At 51.1% G+C, this 18,690-nt stretch overlaps 1 protein-coding gene across 5 annotated transcripts; it reads right to left on the bottom strand.

The window, feature by feature from the left end:
- Positions 1–722: 722 nt before the first annotated feature.
- On the bottom strand, positions 723–15,516 carry CSPG5 (chondroitin sulfate proteoglycan 5). 5 transcript variants are annotated; one of them, XR_006729829.1, is made up of 6 exons: positions 15,251–15,424; positions 13,528–14,623; positions 10,195–10,383; positions 8,207–8,282; positions 4,903–5,054; positions 723–2,113 (listed from the first exon to the last, which is right to left on the bottom strand). XR_006729829.1 is itself a non-coding variant. In XM_045530373.1 (6 exons), exons 1-6 carry the CDS (start codon positions 15,345–15,347, stop codon positions 1,082–1,084), a joined length of 1,677 nt encoding a protein of 558 aa, XP_045386329.1. In that variant the 5' UTR covers positions 15,348–15,418; the 3' UTR covers positions 723–1,081. The 5 variants fall into 5 exon arrangements, 3 of the variants coding, with proteins under 3 accessions (XP_045386329.1, XP_045386328.1, XP_045386330.1); XM_045530373.1 differs by lacking the exon at positions 4,903–5,054 and adding an exon at positions 3,789–3,845 and having other exon boundaries at positions 723–1,243; positions 15,251–15,418; XR_006729830.1 differs by having other exon boundaries at positions 1,190–1,243.
- Between the last annotated feature and the right edge of the window lie 3,174 nt (positions 15,517–18,690).

The following is an 18,690-nucleotide window of genomic DNA, read 5'->3' as shown; positions in this document are numbered from 1 at the left end:
ACCACGCCTGGCTAATTTTTTCTATATATATTTTAGTTGGCCAGATCATTTTTTTCTATTTTTAGTAGAGATGGGGGTCTCGCTCTTGCTCAGGCTGGTCTCCAACTCCTGACCTCGAGTGATCCACCAGCCTCGGCCTTCCAGAGGGCTAGGATTACAGGCGTGAGCCACCGCGCCCGGCCACCCAGAGTATTCTTAATAATAGGTGATGCAGACATTATGGACTGAATTGTGTCCCCCAAAATTCATATTGAAGCCTCAACCTCCAATGTGACTGCATTTAGAGACAGGGCCTTTAAGGCGCTAATGAAGTAATGAAGCTTAAATAGGTGATAAAGGAGGACCCTAATCCAGTAGGATTGGTGTCCTTATAAGAACAGGAAGTGACACCAGAGATCCCTCTCTGTCCATGTGCACACAGAGAAAAGGCCACGTGAGGACACAGTGAGAAGGGGACCATTCCCAAGCCAGGAAGAGAGGCCTCACCAGAAACCAGCCCTGCTGGCACGCTGATCTTGGACTTCCAGCCTCCAGAGCTGGGAGAAAATAACTTTCTGTTGTTTAAGCCCCTAGTCCGTAGTATTTTGTCACGGCAGCTGGAGCAGACTAATACACAGACCATTTCTGAGATTTCAATATACATGTCAACAAAAGTAAGAATTCAACCCACAGCAATAAGAATGGGTAGGGAGTGGACACAATGACATTAAGAAAATGAATACCTTTTTAAAAAGTTTTATTTCAAGAACTTTGTTTTTTTTTTACTGGTATTTAAAAAAAAGGTGGGTCAAAGTACAAAAAAAAAGTCAGTTGAGTAACAGCACGGGTTTAGAAATCACAGCAGCAGAAGCAATGTACAGACAGCACAGACAAAACAATCCAAGGTATGCAATCCTGTTCAGTTTCTTTGCTTATTTTAAGTATTTTTTTGCCTCCTGTACAAAATACATCAAAGCATGCCATGAGATCAGAAAAAGAAAAAAGTTTAACAAATGGTTACAAGAAATAGACTCTGTACAAGAGGAGATAATGTTTCTTCCCGCTACCCCCCCACCCCCATGTCCCCCCTTCTTGCTCTGCTTTAGGTTAAATTATTCTGAAGACAGTTCACCTCCAAGTCAGCCTGGTCACCTTTGCCACCCTCGAGTTTGGGCGACATGGAGTTCTGGATGTTAAATGACTCCTCCTCTTTCAGGCAGGACTTGAGAGCTTCCTGGATTTTGTGTGGAGCACTAGGATCATCCTAGAAGAGGAAGAAAGTTGGGGGGAGGAGACAATGTGTAGGGCAATCAAATAATAACTTCCGATTGTTCTATCTGGCTGAAAGAAGCATAACTGAGAAAAGGAAAAAGCTCTAAGACTTGAATGAACCCAAATTCGCCAGAGCAACTCATTAGCACTACTTTTTAGGAAAGCCATCCTAAAAGCAATGGCCAGGTGTAGATGAAAACTTGACAGGTAATCAGGTCACAAATACCTTTAATTTGGGCCAGTCCAAGGCTTTCTTCTGGACAGATATTGGGAGACACTGTCCCTTTTAATACTTGGCCCAGGTGCCTCTAAAGTCTCAGGTGTGGCTGTGCTCTGTGCGGCCTGCTGGGCCCTCTACCCTGTTGAGTTCTGCTTGCACAAAACTGTCTTGGTCTGGAAACATGTCAGCGTGTGGAGTGGGGCACGCACAGGATTACGGTCAGCTACAGAGCTGCTCCTGGCAAAGTGAGGGCCCCACTCCCCACAGCGAAAATATGTGCTCTGCCTAGAGGCCAAAGATGTGTGAGCCTCTTGCCGTCAGAACCGTTTCTGCCAAGAGATGCTAACTGAAATGGTCTGCTCTCAATCCCAGCCCGAATCTGGCTGCCTCGGTGGCCTGCCGCATTCTGCGTCAGATGATATTCATGCTGCTGGTTCATGAGCACTCTGTTGTGTGCCTGTGTCCCTCTGCCCAGCCCTCTGTATGTCCTGCAGCCCTCTGACAAGCTCCCAAGCCCGAACCGGATTTGCCTGTTAAGGGTTTTCAGGACGTCCACACCACACACGGTCCTCAACTCCACACTCTGCACATTCAGAGAACTTCTGTGGCAACGCCTGCCTGCCTCTTTTCCTTCAGGGCCACCTGCGGGGATTATACCCAGTGTGACTCAGTGGGCCTCAGTTCCTTCTCTGGTGCCCCAAGTAGCTGTTGTAAGTGCTGATCGGAGAGGTTGCATAACTGCCCAGGCAGACTCATGGACGGCAAGAAGGGAGGGAATGTCCCAATCTGACCAGCTGGCTCAGACTGCTCCTGCTTTAACCACTACTAAAATTCAGGATAACCAGCATGCTTAAGAAACAGGGCATTCTCCAAAAAACTCGGGTGAGCTCTTGTCTGTGCCTGTATTAGTTTGGCTCATAACCATACTAGGTTAGGGTAGTGATGGGTTGGAAAGAAAGTTGGGAAAGACCTCAGGCTTTCTGTGGTGCCTGTACACACAGGACACTAGGGGTGTTCAAAAGTCACACGTATGGAAATCACTGCCCCCTGTCTGCTGCCCTCAGCCTCATTCATACTTTTCTAGAGGCCCAGATTGAGCAGAGCGATTTAATAGTGTCAAATACTTCAGACAACAGGGGAACACGTTCCTCATCTGCAATGAGACAAGAACAAGAGGAAACCGACTTCGCAGAGCATCGAGGCGGACTTCAGGCAAGGCAGCGGCGCGCAGCACGCATGGGTGCTGGATACTGTCAACCACTGCTTGGAGAGAGTCAGAAAATACTGTGCAGTGACATAAATCTCTATGTGCTGAGATGGAAAGATCTCCATGATATATTAATTGAAAAAAAGTAAGGGGTAGAACATATGTATAGCAAAGTCCTATTTGTGTTTAAAATATATAGCTATAGGTAGGTATATACACATCCCCCCATGCATGTGCGCTTTATAGAGAGGGAAGTGGGATGAGGTAGACCTGCACTTGTTATTTTGTGTTATTCTGTACTGTTTGGGGACGACCCTGGCATGAAAGTTGAGAGGTGAGCCACCAAAGATGTCCTGGGGGCCAGGCACAGTGGCTCACGCCTATAATCCCAGTAACTTGGGAGGCTGAGGCAGGAGGATCACTTGATACCAGGAGTTCAAGACCAGCCTGGACAACACAGCAAGATCCCATCTCTACAAAAAAAAAACCCTGGGTTGGAAAGACTTTGAATCATACCAACACCTAGAACAAAACAAAAGACCTATACTCACCTTTCCTTTTATAAGGATGCAACTCGCTTTCATGTTTTTCAAGATAACCTTCCCCACTCTCACCTCCTATATCAGGAATATTCTCATAATATGAAGAAAAGTGGATTAAGTGACTCCTTACACACCTGGGCCTCAGAGCCGTGATGCCATGAAGGTGGGGCCCCGCAAGGGCCCTTGGGATTTGGACAGATGAGGAAATTGCCTTCTGGGCCAAGGGGTGGGAGAATACGTGCTAAGAGTAAGAAGCAGAGGTACCCAAACCGTGCAAGTAGACAAGCCGAGTGCCTCCCACAGACAGAACAATTGAGGCAGTGTCTGAAGCAAGATGGAGCTCTCTTAACCTAAGTGTTTCCTCTAGAACTTGATCCTCTGAAGCCTAGAGTTGCCCGATCCCAGAGCAGAAGGCCCATCTGCGTTTGACCTGGCAGAAGCACCTCATCCCAAGGGAGCTGCACCGACATCTGGCATAACCCTGGGCACCATGTGCCCCCCGCTCTCAGCACTCCACCTCACATGGGCAGCCTTCAGCCCAGGGACCCCCACCTGTCCAGATGCAAACCTCTGTCACAAGGAGGCAGGCAGTCAGTGCTTCACCAAACGCATGCAAGAGCAGAGTCTGGAAAGTAAGAAAGATTTAAATAGGGAAAGAAAGCACTGAGACACTATGGAGAAATCCTCAGAATAAACTGAAATCCTGGAAGTCTGTCAAGTCTTAGGATGACCCACGTTACCCCCCCACCCCCACCAAGTAGCCTTGACAGCACCGCTCTGAGGACCAACAGGGCAGCGCAGTGTGTGGGCCGTCCGCCTTGGGTTTCAGGTGGCTTCATTCACACGGCACACCTGGAGCATGTCCAGCTCCTACACACTCGCCGTGCCTCCTGACGTTCCCTTTCCAGGCTGGCTCCGCTACACAAACGAGTCACCCAGACTCAGCCCACGGCCCACGGCTACAGAGCCTCACTCACATCAGTCCCAGAGGACCCAGACTGGAGCAGCAGAGGGAGGGGAAGGAGGTGCCACTGGCACAGATACCAGCAACTGACCTGTCCCCCGCCAGACTCAAAGCAGTAGATTTTTTTTTTCTTTTTTTGAGACAGAGTCTCGCTCTGTTGCCCAGGCTAGAGTGCCATTGCATCAGCCTAGCTCACAGCAACCTCAAACTCCTGGGCTCAAGCGATCCTCCTGCCTCAGCCTCCCGAGTAGCTGGGACTACAGGCATGTGCCACCATGCCCGGCTAATTTTTTCTATATATTTTTAGTTGTCCAGATAATTTCTTTCTATTTTTTAGTAGAGACGAGGGTCTCACTCTTGCTCAGGGTGGTCTTGAACCCCTCACCTCAAGCGATCCTCCCACCTCAGCTTCCCAGAGTGCTAGGATTATAGGTGTGAGGCACCTTGCCCAGCCAAAGCAGTAGATTTTTTTTTTTTGTCTGAAATCTTTTTAGAGAGCAGCTGGGAGAAACTATTACAATGGGGTAAGAAAATGACCCCTTCAATCTAATTTACTTATATAAAAGAAATAATCCCTCTATTAAAATAAATAGAACTAACTCTCCAAAATTTTAGGGACCATCAATACCAACAAGGAGTTTGAGGGGTGCAGGGAGGGCTGGGGAGTAGCTGGACAGCAGGGTGGGCTCTGATGCCCCTTGTCGCTCCCTGGGCTCACCTGGAGGCCTTCTCACTTTCATCTTGCTGTGGGCACCATGTGGAAGCAGTCAGCGTGGCGGCTGGAGTGAGCAGCAGGGCTTCGCTTCACAGCAAAGTGGCAACCATCTTAATCGGCAATGCCCACAAGATCTTGAACGTGACTAAGTCTGACTTTTGGGGTAGGTGGAGGGAATTAGAGATGAAGGTAGAAAATCCACCACTACATGCCCTGCTGGACAGAAGAGCCATCCCCTCACCTCCACAGTGCTTTCAGAGAGGAGAGGATGATGTCCCCTTGGGCACAAGCTGAGAGAAGCACAACAGCCTCAAGACCCAAGAAGAGCCAAGAGACCCCAAAGGCTGGTCTTGCTGCTTCCCTGAGGGATGGTCTGGGTGCTGCCCAGGAAGCCCCTATCTCCCAGGCAGAGCCCACCATTGCCAACTACCCCCTGCTCTGCTTTCAAGGTTGTCATATTCTTTTCTTTTCTTTTTAGGGACAGGGTCTCACTTTGTCACCCAGGCTGAAGTGTAGTGATGCGTCGATAGCTCACTGCAACCTTGAAATTCTGGGCTCAAGCACTCCTCCTGCCTCAGCCTCCTGAGTAGCTGGGACTACTGGTATGCAACACCATGGCTATCTAATTTTGCTATTTTTTGTAGAGATGGGATCTTGCTCTTGCCCAGGCTGGTCTTGAACTCCTGGCCTCAAGCAATACTCCCACCTTGACCTCCCAAAGTGCTAGGATTACAAGCATGAACCACTGCACCTGGCCTATTTTTTAAAAAAAAGTTTTGTAGAGACAGGGTCTCACTGTGTTGCCCAGGCTGGTATTGATTCTTGGCCTCCCAAAGTGCTGGTATTACAGGCATGAGTCACTGCACCTAGCCAAGGCTTGCCATATTCTGAACACAGAGTCAGGGTAGCTTTCATGTACAAATGCCTTGGTTTCCATAAGGCTGAGTCAGCCAAGAACAGGAAACCTTGGCATTGGTTCATGAAACCAAGCCCTCCAATAGGAGCCATTCTCTCTCTCTCTCTCTCTTTTTTTTAATAGAGATGGGGTCTTGCTCTTGCTCAGGCTGGTCTTGAACTCCTGACTTCAAGTGATCCTTCCGCCTCAGCCTCTCAGAGTGCTAGGATGACAGGAGTGAGCCACCGCGCCCGGCCTATAGGAGCCATTCTCTTTCCTTCCTCTTTACAAAGGGGAAAGGTGTCTGTAGCTGCAGTACCAGAGACATCTGGGTAGAAACTTCCCTAGGGACCCTTGCCCTCTGTCAGGCAGAGTGGCAGGAGGAACTGACTGTGGACAATGAACACGCTGACCTGCTGCCCCACGCGTACAAAATGGTAGATCCGACAGTGGAACCGAGAGGCTCTGCACAGGCCATCATTCACTAGTACCCAATAACTGCAGACTGAATGCTATTACTGGGAGAGGCTGGATAATGTGCTGCCCAAGAGAAGCAAGTCTCTGTCCTGTCCTCAAGCTGTCTGCACCCTGTGGGTTGGTTAATGTGGTTATCAATCTTAAAAGTTTATCAGACATCTTATTTCCTTGGTTACAGTATTCATTTTGAACTTATTAATATCTTAGTGTATAACAAATAAAATAATCAGTTCTTTTTCCACCCTTTATATCAAAGACTTAAAAAATCATCCTAAGTTTACCTCTCTCATTTCATATTTAAAATTGACCCCTTTACTCCTCCTCTACCAGGCCAATTTTTCCTATTCTGGAGTTTTATGAATAAAGCCACATTTACTCTTATTCTCTTCCCCCTTTGGGGGCTATAGTTTCCCCATCTATAAAAAGAAGACAATGGTCTAGATCTGTGCTGTCTAACATGATCGCACTAGCTTCAGTTCCAGAGCTCTATAGCCACATGTGGCTAATGGCTGTTGTAGTGGACAGTGTAGACATAGAACATTTCTATCTCACAGAAAGTTCTACCAGTAGCACTGGTCTAGATTGTTAAGACTCCTATGAGCTCTGATACTCTGTGGTCCATTATTTCAAAGAATTTCTTCAAAAATTTTTATTTCTTTATTGATTGATTGAGATGGGGTCTCACTCTTTCACCCTGGCTAAAGTACAGTGTCGTCATCATAGCTCACTGCAAACTCGAACTCCTGGGCTCAAGTGATCCTCCTGCCCCAGCCACCTGAGTGGCTGGGACTACAGGTGTGCTACCATACCTGGCTAATTTTTCTACTTTTAGTTGAGACAGGGTCTCGCTGTTGCTCAGGCTGGTCTCAAACTCCTGACATCAAGCAATCCTCCCACCCCAGCCTCCTAGAGTGCTAGGATTACAAGTGTGAGCCACTGTGCCTGGCTAATTTTTGTATTTTTTTATGGAGACAGGGTCTTGCTCTTGCTCAGGCTGGTCTCAAACTCCTGTCCTTAAGCAACCCTCCCGCTTCAGGCTCTCAAAGTGCTAGGATTACAGGCATGAGCTGCCATGCCCAGCCAAAATTTCCTCTTAAACTCCATTGTCTCAATCTGAAGAGTCTCATTTTAGCTCCCTTATCTGTGTAATAATGCATCTACCTTGAGCTATGGAGCCTGCATTATAGGCAGAAATTTTGGATTTGGATGTGATGTGATTTGGGGCTCGGAGAGTTTCTGCTTTCTTTTCAAAATTCTGACAGTACCTAGTATTTTACAGGTCAGGCTGATGCAGGCAACGCGCTAGGCCAGGGTCTTCAGAAAACAGTCTGTTGGGACTTTTTATTGGCTTTCAACTGATATATATGAGCTCATCCTCCTAAAAACAGAATAACTCCTAGACTTCTGGTGTTTTATGCTCCCCTTGGCCCTAACTAGTTGTGTATAAGCCTGTCAGTTCTTAGGGTCCTCAAATAGCATCAAAGACCCAGAGGTTTTTCTACTCATCCTAATGAGCAAGCACCATTTGCTTCACTGACCATCAGGAAACCACCCAGCAGTGAAAGCAGAACCTTTCCCCTTGATATGGAAAATAAAAGACAATAATCAGACTTCTAAAGTGCAGATGAAGCTAAAAATCATAAGTCATCCTAGAAAAAAGTCTTCTCTACTACCTATGTCTCTGCTTGTCAAAGAAGTAATATACCATCGGGGCTATTCCCACCTTCACCACCCCACCCAGTTGCCCTAAGCTGACCTCGAAAGCTCTCTAGAGACTTCACACTCTGACACAGACCCAAGACATGGGCCAGGGACCAAAGCATGCATAAGGGAGAGGTGAAGAAGACAAGTTACCTGACAGATAACGTTATCATAGTGAGCCAAGGCACGGGCATGGGGGGAGGAGGTACGGGGAGTGTTGCAAAGTTTCCTTACATTTGGGTGAGAGCCCTCGGCAATGGTGGAGAGGGAGAAATTATCGTTGTGGAGCTCAGATGGGGTCCGGAATTTGCTGGTTAGGACAGGAGAGAGAAGGTAAAATGTCAGTGAAATGATTGTAGCAAAACATGGCAACAGTAGTAACACTTCAACTTCATGGGTCACATACGGTATTTTATCAAATGTCAAGGATTGTAATAAGATGCACCATTATCTGATGTACCACTAAGAAAAAAAACTTCTGCCACTTAAACCCTGATCCAATACTTTCTTACCACCTAGAGTTGTTCTTATATACTTGAAGTAGCTCATTAGACTTTAGACAAGGAACCGACAACGATATGAGCAGCTATGACCATGTCTGTGCATGCCAACAATCACAACTACATCATGACTACCATCTGGCCAACAGCGATTACAGCCAGGGACTGTAAGACACTATCCAATTTGAGAGATGTTAATATGTGGGGGAAAAAAGGTGTATCTTAGAATCAATCAATTACAGCAGCATCTGTAGCACCTTGGGCACATGTAGCATCATCAGAGCAGTAACCAGGCTAGAGAAAGAAAGATGGTATGTGGAGAAATGACAGAGCCACGCTCTGCAAAAAACACGGGTCTGGCTAAAGGAGGAAGACTAGGACAAGGATGTGCCCCTGGCCACAGCTCTTGCTGCTCCAGTGCCCTGGCAGTTGCTCTTGTCTCTCCCCGATCCTCAGCAGCAGCTGCCTTGATTTAGGTGGTCCCATCCCCCTCCCTCTGTCCACCCCTGCTCACCCACCCCCCCTTGGTGTAGCCAGGGGTCCTGGTTTGTGTCTCTCGGGCGTGATCACGTGCACGGATACAGCCCGCCTCAATGCACAGGCACAATGGAGAGGCCCTTCCAGCCCTGCAGCCGTTAGCTGAAAGGCTGCTGGGAGCTGCTGGCATCCGCACATTGCATGAGTCTACCCAGCAAAGGAGCAACAGATGGTGTTTTGTCCTTTTCCCAGGACCCAGGGAAAGTCCTTCAGTCGCATTCTCTAGAGGGAGTCTCAGGTCAGGGGGAGGGGGATTAATGGGGCAACAGGGTGAAAGGGAAGTGGGGGCAGTTCTGCATAAATTGTCTCTGGGGTCTCAAGGAAGCTGCACTCCAATCTCCTCCTTTTGTCTCTCCTGTGACACTTCACAAAGGCTGTTTACTTTGCCTAGTGGTAAAATGATTCTCATAGTGAATAAGGTCACATTCGAGAGTTCAAGGCATGCACTTAAAGGTAAACGCACGTTTCTCATAAGCGCATGAAAGTCACTGCTCTGCTAAGGGAAGAGCTGAAATGAGATTCTATCTCCCATGTGGTCCTTAAATTCTACAGCAGAGGAAGTTAACCCCAGGCCCCATCTCTCCACCAAATTCTATACAGAAGAGGTAATGCAGGTTTCCTTAAGTTTTCTGTTTGAACCAAGGATTGACTGGCTTGTAAAAAGCAACGCCGTGTGGTGCTAGACCCTTTCTCCTCAGTGTTCATGGAGGAGGAGCTGGTACTGGGTGGCAGCAGATTTGAGGGAGATGGAGTTACTCCATGTGGAATTGTGAGTGAAATCCTCACACTGGCCACTGGTTGTCAAAGACCAGGGAGGAAGGTGCGTCAGGCGGTGGGGGGGGGGGCAGACTTAGTGCAGTAGCTCACATGGGCGCTAGAGTGGAGTTGCTATAGGCCGGCTGCCTTTTCTTTAAGGACCCTCTGTCCCGGGGCAGGGCTGTTGGGAATTTTGCTAGTGAGCTGGCTGCAGTGCGCCATGGGGGCTTCACCTCTGCTGCAATTCCAGCACATTCTACATAGGAATGGATGAGCTTGGGTGAGTCTTCAGCATGGACAAAACAGCCAGGGATGAAGAGCAGGTGCCAGAACTCTCACGGCAAAATCCCCGGATCACATGGAGGAGTGCAGCAGGGTCAGGGGTCAGGGTGCCCCCCCATCAAATGAGGCTGGGTGACACAGACTCACTTGGTCCTACGCAGCTTGGTATTCTCTGTCTTGAGCAGATAGAGCTTCTTGGCGAAGAACACCGTCATCATGAAAAGCAGGAGTAGCACGAGGGCGGCCGAGCCAACGGCCACGCACATCACCTGGAAGTCGGTGATGATGGACTCACAGCGCATCCCCTTGTGCCAGATGTAGTCCTGTGTGTTGCACCTGCAGCAGCGACACGGAGAGACAGAGGCGATGGAGCAGGCAGCCATGGCTGGGGCACAGGCTTGGGCCCTGACCCCAACACTTATCTCAACGGCCTGTTCCTATGGCCGCCCGAGGAACGGTAATGCCCCAAACCTGCACAGACCTCACCGCTGGCATTACAGGCTCATCTCTACAACCACCCTATAAAGCGGGCCAGGCAGCTCAGAGGTCCGTGATACAAATGAGGTAACCAAGGTGCAGAGAAACTGAGTAAACTGGTCAAAGTTATCTGACTGTTAAGTGACCGGGGAGGGAACTTCTGCTGTGCAGCCTCAGTGAGGACAATCACAGAGTTCTCTCAGGCCTCTCCCTGCCCTGGGCTCGGGGTGAAACAAAGATGACGAACAAGATGAATTAGAGCTATGGCTACAAAGTACGAGGATCTACCCTGCACGTGAAAACCTGTCTTGTTGCTTTGCAGTCCCATCTAGTTCACGTGGCTAACCAGACACTGAAAAATAAGAAAGTGACAGACAAGGACAAACACAAAGATGGATGTATATTCTCCTCCTACCTCTGCAGCCCCCAAAGCTTCCTGTTCTATGACTATGAGAACTGTCATGCAGACATAGTGAGAATCAACCCTCTGGGTGGGTTTTAGTCCTTTTGTTGAGTGACTTTCTCCTGCCCTTGGGGACATTCCCAGGCTCCAACTCTTCCAATGACATTGCTGTTTCCATGGGAACCAGGCTGCTTCAAAGAGGAAAGATGTGGAAGGATACAGAGGCAGGCAAAGGAGAGAGGACATGAACCTCAGGGTGAATCACAGACAAGAGAAAGGGGCTCAGAAATGGGGAAATTATGCACCAGAGAATTGGCTACTCCACATCCCGACTAGCATGGGGAGACATGGCTAACTAGGAATTCTTCTTTGTTTTCCAACTGGACCTCTGCAGTAATGGGGCGGCTATCTGTTTGAGGTTGCCAGGAAATGCAGACCCCTCTAAGTGGGGCCCTCTAACCCAGTATTCTGGAGAACTTCCGCCACAGCTCTGATCATTTCCCTGCAGTGGGTCAGGGTGACAGAGACAAAGGCACGCTGCAGTCTGCAACTAAAGGCTCAGCAGTCTCCTGTGAGTGGAATGCAAAAATAGTTTTCGAGCCATGGCCAGGCTTTGGGTGTACATAGGCAGAGGAGGGATCTGCTAGGGAGGCCTCACTGTGATCCTGGGATGGACGCTAAGCAAGGGGAACTGCAGCAGACATGTGGAGAAGCCCCTCTGAGGCAGGGACAGACTGGAGGACCCACAGCCGGTAGAGCCATGTAGCTTAGTGAGGAGCACAGTCTTACTCTTCTACCCAAGAATTTTCTGGGAGTTCCAGGAGATTCTGGGAACTTTTATATCTCTCCAGAGACAGCAAGGGCTCCAAATTTCATACTCTTATGGGGATCTCACTCTGAAGGTGAAAATTCCAGGCCTCCAATGGATGAAAGATGATGATTTTGTATAGATATTCCACAGGCTGAAATCATCACTATAGTCCCTCAAGCTAAAGTTGGAGGAGGAAAATCACAGTGTTTTCCCATATTTCTGGTAGCCCTTAACCAACTGGCAAGGCCTTATTTCTAGAATTTCTTAATCACACTAGCTCCTCTTGGCAATGGCTGGACAACCACCCAGAACTGTATGGTCACATCCTCTGAGTGACCCTAATGTCGTGATCATTTATAGAAAAGAACTTCATAGAAAGAAACTGGAACACAGGCTCCAATGCCAAGGGCACAACATTCACTGCTTTCTATGTTATTCTCCTATCAGAACATCAAGACCTAAGGAACTTGAATTCTTTATATACCTCCAAAAAGGACAAGAAAAAGAAGCACTGAGAATGACACTTTAAAAGGAGACACCCCAATAACAGAAATCCTCCCCATAGAACCAATGGAAAAGGCCTCAAGAGAGTCTGAAGGCTCCACTCCACTTCCAGGGCCTGTGAGGGATGGAGACACACACACTACCCACATCATCCCTGACTTGTGATTCTTCCAGAGTAAGGTGGCAAGCTCTCCAGCAAGTTAAATCCCTCACTGCGAGGCAGTGCCCAAGAGTGAGGCAACTGGGGTAATTATTGAAGAGGTGTGGGGTGGTAGCTGCTGACAATGTCCTTAGGGACACTAAACTCTCTGAGCCCTTAAAACATTATGGACTTGGTATCCCAAGGTAGACAACAAGGTAGAGAAAAAAGCCACCACCCAAACTCAAGAAACAACCCCCACACCTGCAACATGAGGAAAGACTCTCAACTTGACTTTATCTGCTTGAGTGGCAGCTCTTCTGGGTCTGTTCCCAAGAAGGTTCTCACTTTGACTTCACATCCCCTTCAGGGAGGCTGGGCCCTCCTCCTGTCATGCACATGGCTTGGAGGCTGTGCTCACCAGCTATCTATCCCCCAGGGCGGGTTTACAGGCCCACCCTTTTTACCAGTGCAGCCAGTACTCTCCACCGAAAACTCCTCAGCCTAGCAAAGGCCTCCTTCCAAAACCCCCAAGAGAAGTCCCTTCATTTTGCCTTTATAGTTGAGTGTTTTGGTTAAGGACACAACACTCAGAGGAAATACAAAATCTTATTTCTGAGGAACCTCTTCTAGTGATGAGATCACAGGAAGTACTTTTAAAGAAGTAATTCGGTAGAAGCCTGAGGAAGTATTTCTGGAGTTGGGATCCTGTGATGTATAACCTCTTGGAAGCTGACCCTGTCACATCCCTCCCTTGGCTGCTGAGTGTGCCTCAGTCACACTATTCAGGCCCCGTTTTTTTTTTTTTTTTTTTTGAGACAGGGTCTCACTCTTTTGCCTAGGCTGGAGTGCAGAGGCGTGATCATGGCTCACAGCAACCTCAAACTCCTAGGCTCAAGTGATCCTCCTGCCTCAGCCTTCCAAGTATCTGGGACTATAGGCATGCATCATGATACCCTGCTAATTTTTCTATTTTTTTTTAGAGATGGGGTCTTGCTGTGCTGCCCAGGCTGGCCTTGAATTCCTGTTCTCAAGTGATCCTCCTGTCTCAGCCTCCCAAAGTGTTGGGATTACAGGCGTGAGCTGCTGCGCCTGGCCCGGGCCCTCTTTTATAAGCCCCTGTGCACCTGCTTGCCACACACTTACCTGCAGAAGGCCCCTATGTTCTCCACCAGGTAACACTGCCCACCATTGTGACAGTAACTTGGGAAGAGGTCGCACACTGACCGGCAGGAGCCGTTATGCCGCACGAAGCCACTGCGGCACTCAGTGCCATTTTCGCTTGAGGCCAGGTCCTTGCCTGACTCTCCTGGGCGGGGCCTGAGGGCGATGCTGCTTCCAGGAACCAACCCCAGAGTATGCTGTGGAGGGACAGCATGCCACCGGTTGGTAGGCTGACCTGTCCCAGGCCCTAGACCAGGCTTCCGAGTGGGCACTAGAAGGTCATTTTCATCTTCCAGGTCTCCACCTCCCACTGCATCTTTGTCATCCTCCTCTTCCTCCTCTTCCTCCAAGTCATCGTAAAAGGATGTGGTGGGGTAGAAATCAGATTCATCAAAGGGGGTGAAGTCATCATATAAGTCAAGCAGGCTCCAGGAAGGGGTCTCTCCCTCAGTATCAGGGTGGTTCTCTGAGATTCCTGGTGACCCCGGGAAGCTCCCCAGGTCTGCGCCACGACCCTCACCATCCAATCCTTCGAAGTAGTCGATGTCAATTATATCTGATGCTGGGTGGGGATCCAGTGTGCCCTGAAAGGGGTAAGTTGGCTCTGGCCCTTGAGGGTCAGGTGTGCTGCCTCCCAGGTTCAGCCAAACCTCCAAGGGGCTCTCCTTGGGGAGTTCAGAAGCTGGGCTCAGCTTGTCGTCGGGGGTCGGGGAGGGTGGTCCACTGGCTTCTGTAGCCTCAGGGGTGTCCGGGGGCATAGATGACTGCCCGAGGGCCTCGTCGGGAGCCTGGAGTGTAGCTGGAAGGCCCTGGGCATCACCGCTGCCTGCCTCTGCTGTCACTCCACCCAGGCCTGGGCTGTCAGCCTCTAGCCATGTGGTGCCGGTCACTGCAGCTGACGCCTGCAGCGCCTCCTCTGGGCCCACAATGGACAGCTCGCCGCCCGGCGCCGTCCACGAGGTCTCATCTTCTCCAGCTGCTGGCAAGGCGGCCTCCTGTGTGCCGTTGGCACGTGGCTCCCATGCCAGGCCACTCTTCACCAGCTCTTCGGCCTCCGCGGCGCTGCCAGCCTCGCGCGCTGTGGGAAGGAGGGCGAGGGGCGGGGCGTCAGGGGGCGCGCGTGGGGGGGCCCTTGAGACCCGCCGCGCGCCCGCCACACCTTGCTCCCCTAGACCCGGGAAAACCCTAGGCAGCTGCTGCAGTGTTGCCCAAGGCCACGCCCCACTTTAAGCCCCGTTCCTGAGTCCACCCCCCAAGCCAAGGATCATACCCGGGCCAATGTTCCCCGGCTCGAGCCCCGCCCCAGACTTGACCTGGAGTCTGAAGGACTAGGCCAGGGCGGCCCCCAACTCAGGCCCATCCAGAAGTCTTGCTATTAGGGCCCGGCCTTGAACAAGCATCCACAGGCGCCCCTCCGTCACCTCCAGGTCCCGCCCCGAAGTCTCACCCTCCGGCCCCGCCCACCCAGGCCCCTCCCCCAGCCCGCACAGCGGCCCGCGTGCCAGGGTCGGGGCTGCCCCCCACCTTTCTGCTCCCCCGCAGCCCCCACCTTCTTCTGGGCCCTTCCCTTGGGCCGGCTGCGAGCAAGGCGGTGTCCCGCCCCCTTGCCACAGGTCGCGGACTCCACCTGTACCTGCAGCAGCGGCACCTTGGCCCAGGGTAGGGCACGAGGGTCGCTGGGGTCCCAGTCGCAGTCGATACCTACCCGGCACGGCTCCGGCGGTAAGGACCAGCGTGGCCCCCAGAAGCAGCAGCAGTGGCGGCGGTCCCCGGCCCGGGCCCCCACCCCCGGTTCGGCCCATGGCACGGCGCCCTGACCGCTGTCCGCGGTCCGCTAGGCTGGCTGCGCCCTCGGCTCGCCGGGCCACCGCACCTCCCGCCCGTGCTGCAGGCGCTTCAGCCCACGATGGGCAGCGCGAGGAGCCGCATGCCGCCGCCACCGTCCGCCGCTGTCCCCGGCGCGCGGCGCCTCCCCGCCTCCCGCGCCGCCGCTGCAGCCACGCTCAGCGCCGCCCTCACCCCGCCCGCCGCGCCCGCCCCGCCGCACGTAACCGCCTGCCAGGGGGACTGGCAGACCCCTCGTTCGGGACGCGGCGACAAACGGAAGTGGAGCACGCGGGGTCAGGCGCACAGCGCCGCGCGTGGCGTTAGCCGACAGGTGCACCGGCGGGAAACCTGCAGGGCGGGGCCACGGTCCCGCCCCCCCCCACCGGGTGAAGAGGCGGCACGGGGCCCCGACGCCAGAGGAACCCACCCGCCATGCGGTGAGCACGGAGGCGGGGACATCGCGGGTCCCGGACACCCGCAGGCTCGGGGCGGAGCTCGGAAGAGCCGCAGGGGGCGGAAGCCCGAGCCCCCACTGTGGACATAAGCCAGGCTCCAGGTGCACGGAGCCTCTTGGATTTCTGCACCAACCCCATGTTCCAGGCGAAGATTGTCGGGGAGGTCTCCGGGTCCCCACGAGACAAGGGCGGGCGTTGGCATAGCCTGGCAAGGGGGCCAAGCCGACGGCCCAGGCTCTAATCGGCTCAGACCTAATCCGTTAGCAGCCAAAGCCACTAGCCCAGATCTCGCACAGCCAGGCCCGCCAGAACGCATCCCTGGGGTGAGGGACGAGACCCACCCTGGGACTGCGGCTACCTGGCTTTCCTTCTAGCCTCCTCGGGGCAGTCTGAGGAGTGGCCTTTAATCTCTGTCTCTTACTCCCTCCCCAGGATACAGCGTCACCCAGGTGTCCCAAGCCACCAATACTCAAGTTCCTGTAGCCCAAAGAGACCTAGCTCCCCATCCAGGCATGTATGGATGCTGGGCCAGGTGTCCGAGTGGTCAGCGGGCCCCCAGTTCACCGCTCCCCCCTCACAGGACAGCTCAGGACCACTCACCTCCAGAGGCATGCTTGGTGGGGAAGCAGAGCTGCACCCTAGCCACCTACTTTATCCCCCCAAACCGACTATCTACTTCTTGATGTGTTATTGACCCAGATGATGACATTCGGAGTCTCAGCCCAAGGAGATGAGGAAACTGGTATTTCAGAGATGCTCACATTTCTCTCCTAGAGGACCAAATGGGTGACCAAAATGCAGATTCCATCTCCTAACCTGTCCTATTCCTGTCTCCAGATAGGGTTGCCTTGATTCAAGGCCTCAGTTTCCCTCAGCAGAACTAAGGCTGCAGCCTGTTTTCCCCGCTTAGCGTTCCTTCCCCTTCTGGGCCTGCCTGGCAAACTCCTTATGCAGAAAAAGCTCAGTTCCTATCACCTCCTCCGTGAAGTCTTTTCAGCCTGCCTCAATCAGTTAGACACTTATGCTCTGATCTCATCCTCTGTTCACAGTAGTTCCCCGCTGGACTGAAGGCACCCGAGTGCACAGGGCCAGGCACAGAGGGAGGCTCCACAAGAAATGAATGAATGGCAACCATCCCCACCCACCCCAGAACAGTGGGTCTGGAGCTCCCTGCCAAAGGGGCTTTTTTTCCTGAGCCTCTTTCCATGGGTTCATGCTGCCTCCAGGGACAAGTAAAACATATTTGAAATACAGTCTTCTCTAAGGGCCAGGTAGGACTTTGCACTCACCTGTTGGCCACAGAGGCATCAACACACCTTAATTGCCTCCAGCCACATCTCTGCTTCCCTTGTCTGTAGCTTATCTCTGTGTCCCCTTACACTCTATGTGTAGTCTTTGTGTTCCTATTTCTGTGTGTCTCCTCAACTCTGGGGTTCTGGTTGTCAGAATGGAGATTGGTGGACATGCCTACCTCCTTCCCTTCCTGAGGACAGTCCGTGTGGGAAAAAGGCCTCATGGATAGGTCCCTTGATGTTTGGGGCATGTTGATGTTTTTCACCAGAGGTTTGATGGGGCATATTCTCCCACTGTGTAAGTCTACCCACTCATTTCTTTCTTATTTTTAATATATTTTGTTAACTATGTAAATATCTTCTTCCCTTACCTGGAGACAAATTCTGCTACCACTTCACTTTGGGATTTTAAATCAACTGTTATTACCATTCAGTTTCATTCTGATCTCCCTAGCAGACCTCACCAACAATTTTAGAACTGAGCATAGCACACTTAGTTGCGTGACACCTCCACAAGATGGATGGGACAAGCTCATTCAGGCAGTGGTGTGTGATGGGAAGAGCAGGATTTGGCATCAGATCTCTGTGACCCTGGGAGACTCAGTAACCTGAGTCTCTCACATGTCAAAGTGCTTGGTGACCATACAGTGTCAAATGAATGTAGTATTTTTTTTCTGGGCACAAGGACTGGGGTAGGCTAAAGAAGAAATATAAGATATAGGAACTGAAGAGTGAAAGTAAGTGGCCTCTCTTCAGAGCTTACACCCATGTCCCCACATCCATGCCTCCTGCATTTTGGTGTAAGGGATATTGTGTGTGGCAGTAGCTTCTTCATGCCTCTGTGGTTCCTACTGTGTTTGGCAACCTGCCTGAAGGCACAAGGACCATTGCCATGGCTGCATTTCCCCCTGAACCGAAAGCCACTGGCTTCACTAGGGGGCTGCTATCCAGGGCAGGAGCAATTGCCATGGTTGGGGCATGGTTCTGTCTGGACAGGAAACAGCACAACTCCTGGCTTTAAGTCCTTGGTATTAACCACTAACATATGAATGAGTTTTTAGCTTTCTTTGTGCTCTAATTTGCCTTATTCTCCACAACCATACTACAAATATCAGTCCTATTTTAAACAAATGCAAACTGACACTGAGAGATTACCACTTCATTAGCATAAATTGCAAAAGTCAGGATTTGAACTAAGATCCTGATTTCAAACTCTTTGATTTTAATGTGAAGCCTCTTCACTCATGCTTCTTAATCTCAGAAGAGGCATCAGGATGCAGAGGTAGGGCATCATCAACTGGTAGAAGAGAAGACTTCCCTCCTTCCCCCTGATTCTCCCACTTCTTCACCTGGGCATTTAAAAGTTAATGCTTCCCATGTGGACCCAAGGAAAAGAAAAAGAGTTAATGCCATGATCTGGTAACAGGGAACCACACAGCAACAAGACCAGACTTGTGGTTCTAGAATGCAAGGCAGACTGCTCTGTGACCATTTTTGGTGACAGGTTTTTGGTAATAGTCCTCCTTATTCCATTCCCAGGAAGAGGGGAAGGGCTAAGGGGCCAGGGGCCT

This window comes from Lemur catta, chromosome 18 (genome assembly GCF_020740605.2).
Source record: "Lemur catta isolate mLemCat1 chromosome 18, mLemCat1.pri, whole genome shotgun sequence".
Lineage (NCBI taxonomy): Eukaryota > Metazoa > Chordata > Mammalia > Primates > Lemuridae > Lemur > Lemur catta.
Note: the sequence above shows the minus strand (reverse complement) of the source record. Positions and strands in the feature narration are given on the sequence as shown.